This window comes from Ptychodera flava, chromosome 8 (genome assembly GCF_041260155.1).
Source record: "Ptychodera flava strain L36383 chromosome 8, AS_Pfla_20210202, whole genome shotgun sequence".
NCBI classification, from domain to species: Eukaryota; Metazoa; Hemichordata; class Enteropneusta; family Ptychoderidae; genus Ptychodera; species Ptychodera flava.
In genome coordinates this window covers 21,541,671-21,562,835 of record NC_091935.1, presented here as the reverse complement: position 1 = coordinate 21,562,835, position 21,165 = coordinate 21,541,671, and the positions used below count along the sequence as shown (strand labels likewise).

Sequence of the window (21,165 nt, the reverse complement as noted above, 5' to 3'; positions counted from 1 at the left end):
GTTCATTAACTTTTCTTTTAATGCAATTCACATCTTCTTATGGGAACATGTAAATTTGTAATATTGCAACTTTCAGCCGTAGGGCACCTATCACTTTTGATTTTGATAAATTTGAACAATTAAAAGATCCTGTTCTCCCAAATTAGTTCCAATCATATTATTTATAAAAAAATCCCCTGTTATATGATGTCATCTGAATAGTTAGATACATGTAAAAAAGGTGTTATTTTTTTTATCATTTATATATACTGGATATATACTGGATCTTACATACTGTAGCAGTGTTGTTGTCAATCATAATGTTATCTGAATGAGATGCCAATCATTTTACTACAGTTTCTCCCAGTGCATCAACACATTTATTAGTTAAACCCCTAAACTAATCACCCACAATGTGTACGTCTACATCCCCAACATTTACAAAATCTGATATATATCGTTTCTAGCCAAGGCATATATTGCTGTCCTGAAGTCTCCACCCCAAAATCTCCTTCGTCTTGAAGACATATTATGTTTTTGATAAATCATGCTTATCCTCAAGTGAACTTCAACCCCATGCTGATATGCTGACCCTGAAACCTTTCAGAATAATGTGATATATGCTTCCATTCATACCATGTAGCACTACATGTATGTCAGCTAGTGGGCTCTAGAAAGCCTAGGACAATTTGAGTTGCTCATCTGTTTCTTCATATTTTTGTTCTGCATGCAGCAAGACATAATCACAATGCAAGCACAAGTCTAACAGATGATAACAAGGTTATAGATACAGTCAATGTTCCTCTGATAACTCCTGGACAGAATGGCAGGTAAGTTGAACAGAAGTTTATTAAAGATTTTTCTTATTTATTGAAAAACTAAAAGAATCGGCAAAGTTCTTTCTCTCTCTGTCTCTCTCTCTCTCTCTCTCTGTCTGTCTCTCTCTCTCTCTCTCTCTCTATCCACACACATTTATGTCTGTATGTATGTGTGTGTATATATTACTGATAAAACTTATATCTGAACTTGATTGAAATCTCTAAAGAATTACTAAATTCATATTTACATTATTGATAAAGTTCAGCATCAGACAAGGTGAAAATGTGAAATAAGACAATCCATTAAAAGCTTGATACAAAATGCGATTTCAATTTTGGTCTTGAAATAAACAATCGATAAACTGGAGAATTAATTCATCATGTACAGCAGAGAGATCTCACCATCGGATGTGAACATCGTAAAAGAAGAAGTTCATGAGCCCATTGCTGTCCCTGGCAACACACAAAGTTCATTGAACCAGAGTCAGCACATCGTCATACCGACAGCGAAGCAGAGTCTCGCTCCAAAGACAGTACTTCAAGTGAAGCAAGATGTTCCTCACCAAATCTTGCCGACAGAAAGACGTGATAATGCTGTTCCGAAGACCATGTTGCAGGCCAAGCCCACGGAAAGGCGTGACAATCCTGCTCTGAAGACGACACTGCAGGCTGAGCCTCCGAGTGCATGCACTCCACATCTAGCCGTCAACATGATGAAGAGGATGACATCAAAGTAAGTGAGAGAGTAGACTATCGACAGGTGCTGCACCGCTTGTGCTGTTTTCGGTCTTAATTTTTGCTGAATTAATAGTCTGATTCAGTTTGCTAGCTCAGACCCATTCACGGCCCAATAACTGTAACTTTTGATTGTTTTGAGTGAGGTTTTTGTTACATGCGTCAGCTGCAGTTTCTAAGTCTGCATGTTGAAATGCTGGTATCAAACTGGTCAACATTGGCTATCTACATGTATGTTTGTCCGAGCCTGCGTGCAGTGCATGTTCGTGTTGTTAATCAAAATCAGGACAATCTGGACTTTAATTTGTTTTGTCAACAATAACAATTCACGTCACAATGATGAGCTGCTTTGAAAAACCAAATCACTTGGTATATATACCATAGGAAGTACACTGAGAAACTATTTGACACAGGGAACGTTATAAATACCGAAAAAATTGCCACAGTTACTGTACAATAACTTGACACTACACATATTACACTATGGTTTTTAGCACGAATCAGTGGCAGTGAGACCAGCCATGATATGATATGATGCTAATTTAACTAACAAAAGGACACGAGGACTGTCAAACATCTGATGGAAGAGACTTAAATTTCTGACGTTTTCTGATCAGCATGTGTTTGATACAGTCGTCTGTGTCTGTTTTCTCAGTATGCTATTCTTATTTTGAATTTTGATTTCATGACAAATGTGCTCCATTTTGTATTCGCTTAATAACAACAAAATGGCGACACTAATGAAAATTAACATATCAAATATAGTGATGTTAATATTAAATATTATTTGTGGGATAATATTTATAAAAACCACCCTATAAAGGTAATGCTGGTTGCGCAGACATGAAGAGGATTTGAAACAGAATGCTCTACAGTTAATGCCAATAAAGCAATGGATATTGAAGAAGAAAATCAACGATGCAACTTGTCATATTTTAGCAAATGTATATTTAACTAATTAGGTACGATATCACTTGTTGCTATAACAACACCCTACTCTCCAATGTGGATGATTATGGCTCTGCTATAATCATGGTTAATGCTGAGTTAGGGCACGGAGACCTTGGCCATGTCTACTAATCTGTGCAAGCTAACTCACAGTGGTCTCATATCACCCCTCTGCTCCAGTAACACATCAAGACTACACCAATGAAAGCCGCATCCGCCCCATACTCATTATCACCGTCTCATAAGCATGCCATACATACTTGCATGACACCCAGTCTGATACCTATCTTTGGTTGCATTTCTCATCGGCCACTAGTGATAACATCTCCCTGCTCATTGCCACATTGCAGCCATTTCAACTTCCTCCACACTGACATTCACATCACAAATTATTGGCCAAACCTTTGTCTCTGTGTCTTTTCTTCGTGTTAACACAGCTTATTGAAAGCAAACAAACCAACGATAAAATTCATGCATGCCTTTACAATCAACAGGTGTTAGTGACAGGTGAAAATTATCAGTATGTCAAAGAGACACCTCCCAGAAGATTCCACACCTGTCCCAAATGTTTGTTTTTTCATGCATATTACGTGTACCCATTAAGTGCATGCCAATAAATCATTGCTACTATTGTCGTACTATTATTCATGATATTGTCAGAGAACATATTGTGATGATGTCATCAGTGTTGAGTTAACTTAAAATGTATTATTCAGCATCATCCTTTCACCCACATTACCCTTAAATAGTTCAGCCCAACCCATTGAAAACAATAGGGATTTGCCAAGGTCTGGTCTTGAAAAGGGTTAGGTGCAAAATTAATGCTCATGTATGTAATTCAATGTCAACGAAAGTAGTTTGTTGCAATAGTAAGGTTTGAATGCCCTATACATACAGTATTTATATTTTTTGGTTCAAGTGTAAGGCATAAAAGTGAACAACAAATAAAAAGAAGAATTTTTACATCACCATGAAATCCAGGTACATCAAACTACGGCTGATTCAGTCTATCTTATAATCATGAGTTTCAGTTCCAAAATGCAATCCTGCCACGATAACTCTAGAATTTCATGGATATACTCACATATGGCAGTGTTGTACTGCATACCTGAAATAAGAAAGAGAATGGCAAATTTGCGCTGACAGCGTCGGGACAGAAGATTTTATCATCGCAAAAAAAAATCATGCCGCTTTTTATCGTTGGTGCTTATGCATTCATGTTTACTATCATCTTATTAATTTTGCAGATTTGATGAAACCATTCCAGTGTTTCTATCAACAGGATTTGAAACTGGAATCAGAAATTGATGCAGTACGCACCACCGTTTGGTCTCAGGAATCAAGGTTATACTCAAATCTTTTGTCATGTTTAATTGGAGAGTAGCTGTATGATTTTTTTACCATTTTTGGTTTCTGTATCATTGGCGCGTTCTTGTTCTACTCCCGGCAGCATGTTGAAAAAAACACTAATAAGCGTGTCAACAAAGCATGTATACAGTAAAGTGCACTGTTACTATTTACATTTGAATTTCAGTCCAAACAAACATTCACTTGTTACCGTAGCAATAACAATTGAACACAGCCTACAGGACCTGTGTACTGTGTATATATGGATACATTGAAGCTGAGTTGACTAGTTGAATGTTGTGCATCTAACATGCTTAGGGGAGTAGAACAAGAAACTGAAGTTGAATTGAAAAAGAAAAATAGTCCAAAGCATTAAAAGTTAAAGCCACTTTCCCTTATTATATTTATGCAGGTTAGCAATTGTCGTATATATGTGAATGTTTTTTATGTACTTGTGTGTGTCTGTGTGTGTGTGTGTGTGTGTGTGAGAGAGAGAGAGAGAGAGAGAGAGAGAGAGAGAGAGAGAGAGAGAGAGAGAGAGAGAGAGAGAGAGGATGGGCAACCAAGAGATGAGAAAAAATGCAATTATAGTTTTATAGAGGCAGTGATGCATGTAGGTAGAATATGTAGTATTATAAGAGGTATATGAGAGGGTCAGACAAATGTACAAGCAGTAGACATCTAAAAAAATTACATGTCAAGTGAAGTCAGTGTTTTATCATGGTAATTCTGTCACAGATCTGCAGTTCACTCTGACACATTTTGTTAAATTTATTGTCCAAGTGAGGATAATCAGTGTAAAGCTTGCAAATGTGGAGGAAATTACATAGGACATAATTATGCAGTCAGCAAACAAGAGGTACAACAACTACGGTATGATATTTGTCACATTTATGCGCTGATGAGTAAAATGACCTGAGCATCAGACAGGTGACAATACCAAGTGGACAGTCCTTAGAGGAAAAGCACTGAAGCTGTAAATTGATTGAAACCCATGAAAAAATTATGTATGCCTTTAAATGAAGGAGTTAAAATATCTGACAGTGTTTGCCATGTTGCTCTTGTCTTTCAGTTCCCTTAGTAACCGTATGTTAAGTCTACTCACCGATTCAAGGACGCCAAGAGAGATGCTTAACAAGTAAGTTGGAGAATCCAGGGTGAGATATCTTTCTATTATCAAGATGTCTGCCGTTTGAGTACTTTCTCTAGGTGTTCATCAGTATTTAACGACATTTCTGAACTCTGTGGATCAACTTCTTGAAATTTCTTTTTAATAAGCCCGGCAAATAATGTAATGTGTAAAATTTCTTTTGTTGATGAGAACTCTCTGAAATCATTGTGTATGAATTTCACATAAGGGCATGTGCTAGTGTTCATTAAGAGGGGTAATTTGTACCATGCTTATAGAAGTGATGAGAGGGCAGGAGAGGTCAGCCTTGGGTCTGTAGAGGTGGCAAAAGTTATTTGGCATTATAATGGAAGGAGGTGCAATCGTCTTACCCAATTCTTTTCTATTATTTTTAAGTTTTCTGGTTTGGCAGTCACAAATTATTCCATAAAAAATAGCATATGAAGCAAACTTGTTTGTATTTAAACTTTATTGTTTCAAGTGTGAAGAACTAAATGTTGAAACAGAAGAATACAGGTTGAAAATAATGTATTTAGTAAAAGGATCAAAGCCTCGGATAAATCGTATTCGGTTGATCAGGCAGCCACCTTTTTTGGCTTCCAATACTTTTTTAAACTTTGATTTGCAATAACAAATTTACTTGAAGCTCAATTAGTTATAATTTTGATATGTTTTCCAGTGTTTTTATTTTGTTTCATGAAATGAAGTTTCTGGTTCTATTCCTGAAATCATGTAGAAAATTCTTATAGCACAACTTGTCAACGTGGCCTGTATATATGTACACGTTCAATGTTTTTGTTGACGATTAAATTTTAGTCAGGACTAGAATTCATTTGTCAACAATGATATTGTTAGCGATGCTGATACTCAGTGTTTCAACATATTGTAGGAAGGAGATCGAGAGAAAAGTATACGTCTTATGGAGTAATATTAATGAAAATATTATGTAGGGATACAAACGCCTTTTCTGTAATTAATGCCATGATCTCTGTAACATTGATCTGTCCATCTGTGTTAGTGTACAATCAGGTGCTAATTAATATGGACACATAGCAGCCACTGAAGACGAGGCGCATCACGCCTCATATCATTCAGTAATTTACATTTGTGGATTGACTCCATAACTCATTCAGCAAATGATGTTATTTGAAGCATGTGATTGAGTTGTAATCAATAACCAGATGCAAAGAGCTACTAGTACAAATGGTATACTCTATATGCTTGTTACTGGGTTATATGTCAATAATCTGACCCCCTCTAGAAACCTACTACACATTGAAGTTACGGTATATCTGAACTTATTCAAGTCCTTGGGGACAATTAGTTGGATGCTCAAATTTTTGCAATACTTTTCTGATGTATCTGCTCATTTTGAAGCTCCTGGAGTGAATAAAATTTTCATGGTCTCATTGTTTTGTTAAAATTTGAAAATTTACGGTTTCTTTGAGGTTTTGCGCGGGGATGTCAGCCATTTTGAATTTCAAATATCAGTCTTAACACAGGGATGGATGGCAACCATATTGAATATCAAATATCATTATATCTAAGGTTTTTTCCCATATTACCAAAATTTACACAGTGACCACCAATTTTTATACGTTACTTTGAAGAGAATGGTTGAACAATTTTTTAGGAAAGTTCGAGCAAAAATCTAAGTCTTTCAAGGTGGTACTACCTTTAGGAAGGTGTGGAAACTTTTACATGTGTACTTGTAATGACAATGAATGTTTTCAGTAAGAATTATCTTTGGTCAGTTGCAGGTCAGTTAATGTTAAGGGCACAATGGTTGTGCTGTGTTGTTATTATAAGGACTAATATTATTATCGTTATTGTTATTTTTAAGGTGTCACTGTTCAGTTGCCTGCCCCATCTAGAACATCTACTTGTAACTTCATGCAGCAGATATCATGTTGCAGTGTTTTTACTGTGTCATTTTTACTTTGTTTTGCAGTAATAATGGTTGTGTACGCTGTGTCATTGTTGGCAGTGGTGGCATTATGAAAGGGACCGGATTGGGCAGTGTCATCGACGGATATGATTTGGTTTTCAGGTAGGTGTGTGTGTTCCATGAGACTGGTTAACCCTTTGAGCGCCAAAGTCAATTTTTTTTCTGATTTTTGCCAAAATTTTGATAAAAAACTGTAGCCAATAACATGTGATAACCATTTGGTCCAAAATTATGAAAAAACTTTAATACAGAAAAGTTCACAAAAATTGGTAAAATATTGCACTAAAATTTTGGCGGGGAATAAATACAGCAGTCAAAGTGTTTATGATGCTGTTTCCAATTGTTACCATAGTTACGATATTACAGAGTTAAGCACAAAATCGATAGCTGTGTATAAGTTCACCAAAAATTGTAGCCACTTACAAACTCTTGTTGCAAATTCAATGTAAATCTGTAGTAAAGTTTGAGATAAAACTTGAACTGCTCTTGGTGATAAAAACTGAAAGTGATCAGTTCTAAACTTCAGAGGTTAAAACAAAAATCTAAATAAATCCAATAAAAATCCATGTCCATTGTGCTTTTCATCATGTTTTGTTATTCTCCTCAGTGACAATGTTCTTTTCTTCAAATTGTGTACAGTGTATGCCACAGGCTGAATGCGGCACCAATTGCTGGCTATGAATCCGATGTTGGAAGCAAAACCAGCATGAGAGTGGCCTACCCAGAAGGCACGCCTAGTTCCTATGGTGATCCAGGCTCTCTCTATGCCCTGGTGTCTTTCAAAGACAAAGATTTCTATGGTTGGAGAAAGTCGTCCAGGGGCAGAAACCGGTAAGTGCGACATCGAGTCTACCAGTAATTTGTTTATCCTGTGTCATCCCTTTAACTGTCAATCTCCATAATTTTCAGAGATGTCAAGCTGTTGCTGCTGTTTTCATGATGCTAACATACCCATAGTTTGACTGGACAAATGTTCTGCTTGTTTTCAGAATAACTAAAAAAATTCATAAAATAAACCTGTTGGTGTGCTGTCTGTGTGTCAGCGAGTTTTTTTGAATCTGTGCCATATTGTACAATTTACACGTGTGTTATCTGTTTTTGAAAAGTATGATGCACTGTGCATAATTTACATTTAATGTAACCTTTGAGCGCCAAAGTCAATTTTTGCCACCCATATCAAAATATACACCAGTCAATTTTTTTCTAATTTTTTTGTAAAAATCTGAAACCAATAAAATGTGATGTTCATTTGGTCCAAAATTGTCTAAAAATTACCGAAAAATTCACAAAATTGGTTAAAGTTGCACACTATATTTTGTTGGGAAAAATTACAGCGCTCAAAGGGTTAAAATATGTTGTGGCATTAAAACCAGTTTGTACATGTACATCTGTCAATTGTGCTTGTATATCTTCCCTTTGAAGCAATCATAACTAAAAATATCAAATGTACGTAATTTATTTTTCAATTATACCTTAGAGTGAATGTTCAGTCTGTGCATAGGCCCTAGGGCTTGTGGTCTATGTATAAGTAAACATTTTTTAAATACAAATACATGTAATTAGCCTGTACAGGAGGATTGATATGCCGAAAGCCAGAACAGTTCATATTAATACCCTTTGAGCGCCAAAGTCAATTTTTGCTCCTTTATAGATTTACCCGAGTCAAGGTTTTTTTCAGATTTTTGTCAAAATTTTGATTAAAAATGTAGCCAACAAAATGTGATGTCCATTTGATCCAAAATTATCAAAAAAAAATTACAGAAAATTCATAAAAATTGGTAAAATTGGTATTGAAAATTCACCCAAAGTTGCTGTTGACGGAGCTTGATGAGCGGATGTTTCTAAAACACAATAGTTCACAAAAGATTCATTCTTTTTGTAGTCCACTTCTGGATTTTGGAAGAGCGTTCCAACGGCGATGTCAAAGAAACCATCAGAAGCACGGCTTGTCAATCCGTTGGTAGTGCGAGAAGCCTCCTTTGATTTGATTGGATTTCCTGTCAATAACGGAATCATGAGTAGGGTGAGTTTTTTATTTCATTCTCTGTTTTCAAATAGAATGCACCGTGGGGACAGATATTTGGACTTCTATCATTACAATACTTTTTTGTCACCATATGTAGGGCTGGTTTTGAAGGTCGTGGAATAAATATACGGTTTTTACTGGTATTTTTTAAAAACAGAAAATTAAATTTCCCTCATCTAGTTAACTCAGGAATAGCAGCCATTCAGGTGTCGGTAATATTGGATAATTTGTTTCTCAGGTGGATTACATTTGAACATTTCCCATCGGTCAACTTTTAAAAAGTTGAAAGATATCAGTGGATGTTCAGTGCCACCTGAAAAGCAAACTTTGATGTCATTTGTAAAAAAATAACTTGGCTAAAAGATCAATGTATTTATTTTTGTCAACTTACAGTGTTTTTTTCTTTGGTTTGACATTGATATTTTTGACAGAACACACCGACTACCGGTACTATGTTGATTTCCATGGCGATCAGGATGTGTGACGAGGTTCACGTGGCGGGCTTCGGCTACGACTTCAGCAAGCCGGAGTTACCCATACACTACTATGAGAACACAAAAATGAAGGTGATTGCTTCTCATCACACCCACAACGTCCCGCTTGAAAAGCAGTTTCTGAAAAAATTGGTGGACCTCCGGCGTCATCAAAGACCTGACGGGAGGTATTCACTGGGGATGAGGCTTGAAATCGTCCAGGAGAAACAATTGGAGCTCTCATGTACTGGTAAAGTACCCTTGAACGCGGGCAGCCATAGTTTGCTGTGTGTTGCCATTTTATTGCACAGCACACCAGGGTTTTAGACAAAAAACGGGATTTCCAGTACTAGACTACATACGAAACCAAAATCAGTAAATTAAAACTTTTTACAGTGACTGAAAGTGTTTAGGGATTTTTGCAATTTTATACTGCAAGTAAACAACTTCTTGTCATCATATCTCTAAAATATGATGAAACATCAAGTTCACCTCTATTAAGCATTTTGTACCATTGAAGCATTTCATTCCATTATCATCAGAGATCAACTTCAAGGGTAATGGTGGTATGGTAGCTGTGTAATCATAAAAATTGATATATTTATCTTATTCAAATGTGGTGACAATTTTATCATTTTCATAATTGCTTGGAACTAGAATGTTCATAAAAATTGTCAACAACCACCAAAATCCTGTCAATGGAACCTATTGTCTTGCCACTGCAATATAAAAGATTTTTTGTAGGAAAGGATTTTTATTTTGAAACATATTTCAAAATGTGAGCTATTTGTACAACTGAGATTACATAAAATTTGAGTTGCAGATGGCCTCTAGAGGGCGCCCTTTGGAATATTGCTTTTTGCTCAATGGAGATCGTCCTGTGCCGAATTAAAAACCTAACTCTAACAATTGTGAGGTCATTGCATCAACAGCCTTGATGTGCTATATCCTTCAACGTTGTGTCCGTTCGATGTAAATGTACTATGTATATGTGCTATGCGATAAAATGACGGTCGCCTGTTCTAACTGATAAATGTGTATCACAATAAGTAAAATGGCAATTTTACATGTTTTATTTTCCATCTTTGACAAAGATATTTTGTCTTTGAGAACTTTTTAAAGACTGACCATGCCATTCATGTTGTGAAGAGGACTCATGAAATATGAGGAAACATTGCACAACATGCATACACAATGTTCATCGGTTTTTATCTCCAGACTTTAGTATATTTGTTTTTAGAAATCAAAGACTACATGAAATTTTCAGTACTGGGTGTTTTTAATTGTGATTATGCAAATGTCATTTATTATGTAGTATTTTTATGATAGGTATGTCTGCCAATCTTTGTGGCTGAACTTTGTAAACTCATCAGCTGTATCCAAGACATCCCATAATATTATCAAACTGAAGTTTTCAGGGGAGGGTAGCTTGCTTTTTCTTCAGTATCGGTAGACCTAAAGGCTGAAACTTTCCATAAATACTTGTGCAAGCAAACCACAAATCCTCACTGAGATATATTCAGTGGTTATGTTGGACATTTACAGAACAGTTTTTCCGTACCAAAAATCAACAATCGATGGGCAAGATACCTCTTTTGCTCATCATGTACATGGCATTTTCACTCTGCAACCCCTTTGTTGAAAATGGATTCATCCATTTCCCTCTGAAGAGAATCATTGGGGTTAAACCAACTCGAGGATTGGTCGATGCACATTGATGGACTGTCTTTTTTTTTATCAATGCTGCTCTTATCTTTTGATGATTTTTTCACTGTTTTTTTTACTTTTTTGTTGTACTCCCCAAAGCATGCGGAGATACACATTATTCAGTTTGTTAACTCAGCCTGTGTGTGTGTTTGCCACATTGTTATTGTTGAAAACTGAATTTTGGTCCAGACAAAAATTCAAATGTAAACCATAAAGATATAGTTATATGTACAGAGACTGAGTCGACAAGCTAAATAGCAAGTGTTTCTACATGCTTTGAGGAGTAGAACAAGAACTTGCTGGTGACAAACAAAATACAAAAGTAAAAGCTTCAAAAATTACAGCTACTGGCCCTGAAGATATTTCAAGCATTTCTGATCACATGCACAGTATTTGTCAAGGCAAAATTATCCTTTTATTACTGTGCCTAACATTAATGAGCATGTCGTTCTCTAGTATCTTTAATGAAGACACAGGTTTTTTTAGACACAAACTGTAAAGCTGCTAAGAATCACAACATTTTGTACAATATTTTAGGTTAGTACCGGTATAATAATCATCAGGACTTGAATGAACTGCCTAGCTGTCATGTTTTGATAACAATGTGTATTGTACACCTTGCTTTCTGATAAAATTTTAAATTTTTATTCTGTGATTCTACAACTCTTTATCAACTCGTGTTTTTGGCCGGTCCTCGCCTCAGTGACAAGCACAAAGAGGCAGGTAATGGGAAACTGCCATATATGGAATTATGAAATCTGATTGGTTGAACCATGGGGCGCTGTCATTGGCTGTTCAATTTTACTTGGCAGTAAAGCTAAAATTACTACAGCTTCATGATGCGAACGTGGCTAGAATTTAACCAAGGATTTAATAGCCATACTTACAAGTATTGAAATATTGACAGCTACCAGACAAGACTAAAAAGCATGTGACAAAAACGGACGCACTATGTGCGGACATGCGCAATTAACAACTTCCAGGAGACCAAAAACTAGCACATTTCAAAATGGCGGTTTGCCTGTATCTGCGTCTTACTACATGTACATGCTGCTTGTCTGGTCACGTGAGACGCTGTGATCAGCAAACTCGTTTTTAGGATTTTTTTTTGTCACTTACATAGGTATTGTGTAAGTAAGCTAAAGTGTTTTATCACCTGTCGCAGTACTAATGTTTTTATATAAGTGCTACAATGTCATGCAAGTCCCTTCTGAAGGATCGTATTTTAGCATCAAGACAGTACGAGGCTTTCTTGAAACGAACAAATCTGACATTTTTGTCTTTCAATATCATGTACTTTTTACTCCTGGCAAAAGTTCTTAAAGGGAGGAAATATTGACTTTCTTATATGTTAATCAATTTTATGGAAGAAGTGATCTATTCCGTTATTCAGATTAAAAAAATGCTAGGAAATCTCAAGCCATAGACAGTGGCTATCACCATGATACAGACGTAATGTGTGAATATTTCCAAAATTGATTTCCGCTGTGTGTACAAGTACAGTTCGCAGATATTTTATCCGTACAGTGTTTGTACATCCTTGGTCAGCAACCCATAGATAAATTGCAAACACACACATACTCATTCAGTACTTTAGAATAATGCGAATCACTTTTTTTTTTGACATCAATAATGATAATATTTTAGGAAGGCAACTCGGTGTCGGAGAAGTGAAATAATATTCACATCAGTTCTATAATCATACAGATGTTTTATCTCAATCTTTTGTCAGCCATGTCAACAATTATCGAGTACTGTTGTTACATCAGCCTTTTTCACCCAGAAACAATAACTAGTGTTGGGGGTCTTTTCTGTGCAATAAAGTCTTCTAGACATCTCATTAGATTTTTTCCATTTTAAAAAGATTTTCTGAAAGAAAATGCTAGTACTAAGCTCAATATTATGTTGTTGCTTTAAAGGTACACGGTCAGGGGCGGGGCTTAGCGTACTACCCTGTAACACCTGTGGCTGTCATTCCTCTGTATTTTATACGTCAAAGTTCATGCAGATGACGCTACCAAGTATGTCATGGCTAGTTGTGTGGGGGCGCCCTTTTTTAAAAGCAGTCACCTGCGTAAAATCTGTGATTGGCTATTAAAAAAGGTGACCGAATACCTTTGTGTGGCCTGAATGACTTGTTGTTTTGTGGACCGTATCACTGCCAACGAGCATTATTGGTCACTGTATCAAAAACATGTCCGAGTTTTGTGTCAGAGAAAAAAACACACTTTATGGTGTTAAATGAGAAGTGTTTTGAAGAAATTTTCATATACTCTGTATGTATTTAGAGAATGCTGATGTTTGTTTACTGTTGTTCATGTATAAAATAAATAAAAGTAGATTTTGTATTTTACTTTTTGCAAATCTCGCTTCTTGCCGTCAAATTTTACATAAAATGGGATGTTCATGTGCCTTTCAAAATCAAATGTACTCTTTTACATTTTTATGCTGATATTAGGAAATGTTGATAATTTGCAGATCTATATGTATTCTGTGACTGTGCATGTTAGTATGGTATTACAATTCCTTTCAGAAGTCATATCACCTCTAGAGGGCGCACAAGCAGGTCTCCCTATCATAACGACCAAAGAGTTCATTTCTAAAACTTTGTCAGGTGAAAGAATTCTTATTGTTATAATTCGATGTAACCATCTCTTGAAATCGTAAAGATTGTTCCATTGTTGAGTCAAACTAAATTGAAAGATAAATTGGCTCGATGAATCTTATTCAAATTTTTTTAGAGGTAAAACCTTTGACTATGATAATAATGTCAATCAGTTTGATATGATCTTTTCTGTATTTTATCAACTGTTCTATTAACACTGTTCTTGTGCTTAATGAATTTCATTTTGACAAGAAAAATTATATCCCTGGAGAAAAGATAATCATGATGTGTGTATACAATATACTTTACATCACAAAATAATGTACCACTGTGAAGAGTTTAATCTTGATTTTGTTTCTGTCTTGACGTCTTATCTAGAATAGATAAAATGTGTATATTAATGTTACCCGATGTCAGAGAGGCTGTAACAATGTTATCTCACTTTTTCTGCCTAGATATGCCATATCAGATTTTATTTTTGTAATCTTTTGGAAGCCTTTGAAAACTGCATACCAGTGTCATATTTGATTTTTTCAGTCCTATGTTGTTTTGTGTATTGACTATTGGGGCAATGCCCCGTTTACAAAGGCAATTCTGTTTGTCATTGTTGATCACTGAATGCGTGTTTCACGATAGACAGTGGAAAGGACACATAATGTATCCTGCGTGCAGTAGTAAATCACGAGTTTCATGAAATGGATACAATATTATGCCATATTAAGTAACAACATCAAGGACACAAAAACCAGGAAAACTTGTGAGGTGTAATGTACTATAAAATACTTTACAAGTCTCTGGCCTTGAATCTTGCCATTTCTAAACTCTTGCCACATTTCACTGGGCTGGTTCACAGTACGTCTATGAAAATGTTTCAGAGAAATTGTCTTCTGCATGTTCTGTGTCATAACCCATGGTTGTAAAAAACGCACAAGTGAAACTTTCAACACTGAAATTCATTGATTGAAAGAGTTGCTGCTTGATTCAGTGATTGGTCAAGCCTCTTTTCCCTTGATGTACAACACAATGTAGACTGGAAGATCCGTAAGAGCAGGGGAGCGTAGGGAGCGTCCTCAAGCGACGGATCTTTCAGTCTAAACACAATGAAGCTTGTCCTGATTATTATCCCAAGTGCTAAGTTGAATGTGCCTTTATTATAGTTGACAATCTTATACTTTGAATGTAACGTCATTTCTTTGTGTTTTAGATCTGTAGATTGTACTTTAACAAATCAAAATAGGAAAGTGGTATGAAGCTAGCAAGTGTAATATGAAGCCGTGAAATCGCAGAGAAATGTAAAAAGCTGAGTCAGCGTTTTTCACATTTTTCCCGTCGTCGGTAAAACTGCTGACAAAACTAAGCACAGTGGTTATTAGATTTACTGAACCATTGAATGTATTTTGTTGTGACTGGTGTCACATGCAAATTTCACAACAATGACAACAGTTTTTCTAGAAATTCTCAGTTTTAATAATCCAAGGGGAAGAGTAAAAAGTCCTGGTCTCCTTCGTGTGTGAGCCCTTAATAAACTAAAAAAAATAAATGAACAAGTATTCTCTGATTGGTCATCAGGAATTCATCTCAATTCAGAACAAATACAAGGTCATCTCAGTACTTCTCATTAGAGGAGTTTTATTTTCTAGCTCCCTCTGATCGATCCTTCTAGCCAACATATGAATTTTATGAATTTCCGTAACTTTTTCTCTCATATTTATTTAGCTTATTGTAATATTAACAATTTATCTGCTGTCTTTGAATAAAATAAATACAACAAAATATAAAATTATCCTTGTGCTTTGAGTTGTAATTCCTTCACCCTAGTGAAGCTGAAAGCAGTTTCCAGAATTGACTAATCCAGTGGTCTGCCGTCATAGAGGGCGCACTTCTGAATACGACTGCTTGATTTCATGTAACAGTCGCACAAACATGACATTGTTATGGAGTTACAGTTCATCATAGTTATATGAAGTACCAAAATTGCATATATCATTATTTATGTACTGTCTGGAAAATGACTCCATCTACATCACACGTAAAAGTTTCGTAAAGGTGCTGTAAACAAGCGCTTTAGCATTGTCCTTCGCAAACTTTGAGCAAATCGAGTGAATGAGATGTCTGACGATGTCTACATTGCAGTTTAGTTTTTACAAAAAAATTATAATTTTATTATTTATTTCAGGACTCTATACATCCCATATGAAATACACATCTTACTTTAGTATAAAAATAATTATATTACAGCTTTGTAAGTACCAGTGAGTTTTGTGACGTCATCCCCTCTGATTATTACTGATAATGTATCCGATTATCCAGGATTGTGGCCTAAGATGTTTTCTACATCTACAAATTCACTGGAATTGCCAATATTATAAAATAATAGCATTAATGTACCCCCTCCCAGCCCATAATGGACTCAAGCAAACTTTACTCTCCGAATGCACTCAGCATCACCTCGTAAATTATGTCGCACAAATTTACTTTCGTCCAGTCTGGTCCGTGGGGGTGAGGGTACATTGTTGTTTAATTAAAGTACACTTACAAACAACAAGCAGAGCATCAAGATCAAAAAGAGAGAAGAAGCAAAGAAATAAAAGAAGATAAACAACACGAAACAGACCTCGAAACAGATCTCACACGCGACACAGGTAAGGCTTGTGAAATGAAACCTGTGTATACCGAACCCTGTCTATTAAACTGGAAACCTGTTTAAACTGGACCCTTCTCCCAGTGCCATTCCAACAGAACTCTATGTTAAAAGGACCTCTCTTCAAACTAAACAATTTTCTCAGTCCCTGAACGATTCTGTTTAGACAGGTTTTACTATATAATGAAAAAGTTTTATACATGACATTTATTGATCATAATTCCTAGAGGAGAAGTACCTAAATACCTTGTGTTCTGCCTGCAAGTCACCAGCAAATGGTGTGGATCGTTTGTTCATGTCACCATTTAAAGGGTTAGTGGTGTCTTCTTGGTATATGGGTAGCTTTTCCCCATATCCTATGAGGTCTTTGCACTGTCTGTTGTATTGAAAATGTTACTTTTTTTCTATGCCACCCTGTGTATACTTTGATAATGTGGAATGTTTGTAACTATTCTTGATGTCCAAATGGCGGCAGGTACACTTCATCGGTGGTTAACGTTTGGAAGAAAAATCCTAGGGGAAGACAGTAATAAACGTACGTGCACAGAGTAAATGGAGAAGAATACGAGAGCATATGAGAACATATGGCGAAATGTGATAAGAGAGAGAGAGAGAGAGAGAGAGAGAGAGAGAGACAAATTTTACGCGAAAAGGGGAATATTTACAGAAAGAATATTGTATGGTTGCAAAAGTGTCTTATTTAGCTAACTGTCCTACACGGTCCTCTGAGTGTCAACATTTATGTTATTTGGCTTTGTAATAGTAACAAACATAACTATAAGCCCTTTAGAGGATGTAAAATAGTAAGTAAACTCGGTTGAATATACTTACCAATACTTAACAATGCAACCTGCAAAGAAGTGAACCAAAAGCACCCAGCCAAATCCTTGTCTCCGTATATGGTCTGAAGATATAGGGAAGGGGCGGGGTGGGAAAGACAAAGATGGTGATATAAATGGCGACAATTATGACTAAATTGGCAGAGATGAGAAAACGTTACGGGACAAACGAATTCAATGTAAAGAGGAAAACGTTTCAGGGAAGACTCAGACGGGCAATGAGGAAGATGAACACTCTGTGAATCAGATAGCGGCAGAACGAGCTCGAGGGACGCGATCTCCACCTCTGGCATCACAGATTGCATTGAGGGAGTAATACACCACTGGAAATATCATATACTCCGAAACTCTAACAGAAAACGCATCAGATTCTGTAGTATGTCAATTAATAAAGTTTTTCCAATAACGATACCTTCCCTGTTGTGTGCCTTTTTCTTGATTGTTGCTGGAGTTTATAGTAAATAAGACTTTATGGAAATGTTTATTATAAAGGTTGATTTTCTATTAAAGTGGGTGTTATTTGTGCCGGTTTGAGTGCGATTTTACAGACGTCACCTTAAAACAACATATCGTTCAAGTCCAGATTCCGTGGTGAGTAATATAATTATAACTTTGGGCGGTACATGCACCATGGTCAAATATAGCATAATGACATGTTCGTTTGCTTTTCTCCGAATGGTTCGAAAATGAAATCGCCTGCACTTCATGGCACGTTTGTGTTTGCAATAAATGTATGTTGCTCTATGATCTTGTATTATATATTTGTTGATTTGTTTCACTACTATTTCTGTTCTGTATGTCGGTTGCAAAAAGCATGTTGAAACGCCCACTATTTACAGTAACCTTTTTGTCTTTGACAGAATAACTGTGGAAATTTAAGTGTTGTATACATGCAAAAATAAAATAAAAATACAGCTTTGCCGGATAATTTTAAAATTGCGGTTGAACTATGTTTTATCAGTAATACAGCATTTTACATTGTTTGTTGTTTAAACCATTAACGTCGGAGCAGCACGTGTAATTCACAACCGTTTTAGATTTAAAAGTTTTTTTTAATTCTCGCATATGCAAATTTTTTTTTAATGCTCATACAACTTGATGAGATCATCTCCAAAAATCCATTTATCAAATTTGAAAATGTCAGACTAGCGATGTCCCAGAAAATGTTTGATAGAAAATGTTATCAGCTCTAAAATATTGCAAATGCAAATTTCCGTACCATAAAACGTCATTTGTATATCACATATAAATGATTTCTAAGTGGCAGTTCCAAGAGAGAAGTTCAAAATTGACAGTGGATGGCAAATGCAAACGGAGGAGCAACCTATCCGACTAGCTACCTGTCACTGACAGTGGAGCTAGCAAATGTCCACATCTGATAATTGCCGCCTAAATCTCCCTCATTATAGACACAGATCACCAACATGGAGGATTATCACCCTCACCAAATGACTTGCTGTTTTCAAACTCTAAAAGGGCTTTTCCACCTCACGAAACCAATATAATTATTTGGACTGGAATAATTAATAGCATGTTGCACAGTATAATCTGTGTCTACACATTACCACTGAGTCGAATGAAAACGACCCCTGTACGTGTCATTGCTATCGGATACTACCGATGAACAAAAACAAAGTATGTGGCTATTTGTTTCCCATGAGGGCGGTATTATTGGCCATTCTTGAACAAAAAGACCCTTATTTTGAGAAGTATACGAGGAAATTAAACCAAAAAACATCCGTTATTAGTTAAACTATCTAGGAGCAGGAGAGTTAATGCCACATTGTTAAAGCCATATTAATAGTAGTCAAATGAGATTGTTTTAACACGTCAACGTAGTCTATGTCTATCGAACTATTCGATGTCCATAAAATTGCAGTACAACTGCACTTTCATTCCAACAGATGAACACAGAACATATTCTAACCACAGAGCTTTCACACGCACAGGCTGCAACTATTGTATTGTTTTTGTGGAACGATCTTTGTTATGATAGAATACCTTTTCCCGCTCATCTCGCCAAATTGTTGACGAATCCGAGGGAACTACGTGACCGACTTGACCGTAGAATTGCAATTTTATCAGCGAACAGCAACCCTCAAAACATGTATTAAAGACTGCATGGGGAACGATGAATCTCCTTTATTAATATCATGGGACAAAAAAAATTATTGGGAGTACAATCTGGATAGAAAGGGGACGTTGCATAAAAAGTGTCAGCTTATATCAGAAGACGAGGTTGAAGAACTTTGAGAGATATAGTCGCTCAGCATTTCACCGAATTTTGAGAGCATGCTACTGGTCTCAATAGCTATTGCGATTAAATATTGTCGTAAATGTTTCGCAGTTGCTTCAAATATTTGTTTCTAATGACCAGCATCGGATTCTCAAAGATAAGATTCTCAATCTCATTTAGAGTCGATTTTTACGTTCCCGATGTGTTACCCATTCAATATAGCGCTTCTCAGAGGCCGGCCACGTAGGCACCAAAGATATGTAGTGGTAGAATTTTTGAATATTCTTAATGTCAAGAAAAATAACTCTTCCATCCTATCAACCGGCCAACCATGAATGCAAGAGTAGAGTCGATCCATGGTCTGTCAAGTGTAACACCGTGGTACGGTATTGTTTGTCAAAGCATGTTTGTGTTTGCAAGAGCAGAAGTCAACCCCGTCAGCATATTTGTCTGGACAAGACTTCCCGCTTCCTTTAGCTTATGTACTCCAAAGGGAACGGTATTGATCTCGTAATTATGAATATTATCAATAAAATTATTCTTGTATTTTATCAGGGTTGTGCTCCTTTCACTCTGCATTACCTACGGTAACACCTGACAGCGCCATCAACGGTGTGTGCGATACTGCCAGTTCCGTGATTTTTAGTAATCAAATATTATAGAGCGGAAAGAAATTCCATTCCTAGTGGAACACCACTTAGACTTTATTAACAATATTTATGTGTCACAATTATTATGTTATGTAGATTTTCTTAAGCTACATACAACTAGTTATCCTGTGTTGTATTACACGGGAGGGGTAGGATGTTGAAACTCTTTCGGGCTGTTTCCTGGTAAAAACATTGCAACAACTTAACCAGATAAATTGCGACGATGACTTCGGATCTTTACTCTAAACGCAACCTAAATCACTTGATGTACAATTAATTCTTCTCGGTATTTTTCTTCGGAATGGTAGAAAATAATGACTTTCTGAATGAATTTGATATTGACTCAGCATACAGTGTCAAAAGTTCAATTTCAGTTCTCATAAGCTTACCTCCGACTTGACATCTTGCCATGTTGAACAGCAAAAAAAAAATAAATAAACACAAACAAAACCGGAAAAGCAAAACAGCAAGAACAACAAAAAACAAAACAAACAACAAAAACCCCCAACATTTTTTATAAAAGTTTACCTCCCTAGGTTGTTCTGAGATTCTAGGTTGTTCTGAGATTGTTCTGTTTCGAAAGCAGTTTTTTTCAGTGTCAGAAATATAAGAAATGTAAAAGGGAAATGTGTGTCATCAACAAAACATACTCCACATAGGCCTACGCTTACTTTAACTTCCCGGTAAGGGATGGTTATTTTGAACATAAAAAGTTTCCACCTTTTCCTGGATGGGAGTATACTAGGCCTTTTATGTAAAATGTAAGCTAATGAATTTGGTTTTCACACCATTTCTGCTTGAGCTTTTATGCGCCAAGAACTGACCGCGCTTTTGGAATCTCTCCCACGCAAACAGCGTTTTTGCATGGATGTAGGCCTACAGGTAAAAAGTAGACAAACTGGAATTAATCTCTATTTAGTCACCGCTCTTCATCGCCAACTCCATCCGCACAGACAAAAAATCGCAGGGAACAGTTCCTAATTTCTGACCTCCTATTAAGCCTAGTTTAAAATTTTCTCCAACGCTGTCCTTGCCCATCCCACGTAATAAAGGCTGCCATCGTAATAATCAAGATTAACTTAAG

The 21,165-nt window shown here is 36.3% G+C and overlaps 1 protein-coding gene across 1 annotated transcript; it reads left to right on the top strand.

The window, feature by feature from the left end:
- The first annotated feature begins 1,391 nt into the window (after positions 1 to 1,391).
- LOC139138022 (CMP-N-acetylneuraminate-beta-1,4-galactoside alpha-2,3-sialyltransferase-like) lies at positions 1,392 to 15,498 on the top strand. Its single transcript, XM_070706242.1, has 8 exons — positions 1,392 to 1,530; positions 3,728 to 3,824; positions 4,900 to 4,965; positions 6,908 to 7,006; positions 7,556 to 7,735; positions 8,556 to 8,571; positions 8,787 to 8,927; positions 9,362 to 15,498. The coding sequence occupies exons 2-8, from the start codon at positions 3,733 to 3,735 to the stop codon at positions 9,728 to 9,730; spliced, it is 963 nt and encodes a 320-aa protein (XP_070562343.1). The 5' UTR covers positions 1,392 to 1,530; positions 3,728 to 3,732; the 3' UTR covers positions 9,731 to 15,498.
- The last annotated feature ends 5,667 nt before the right edge of the window (positions 15,499 to 21,165 follow it).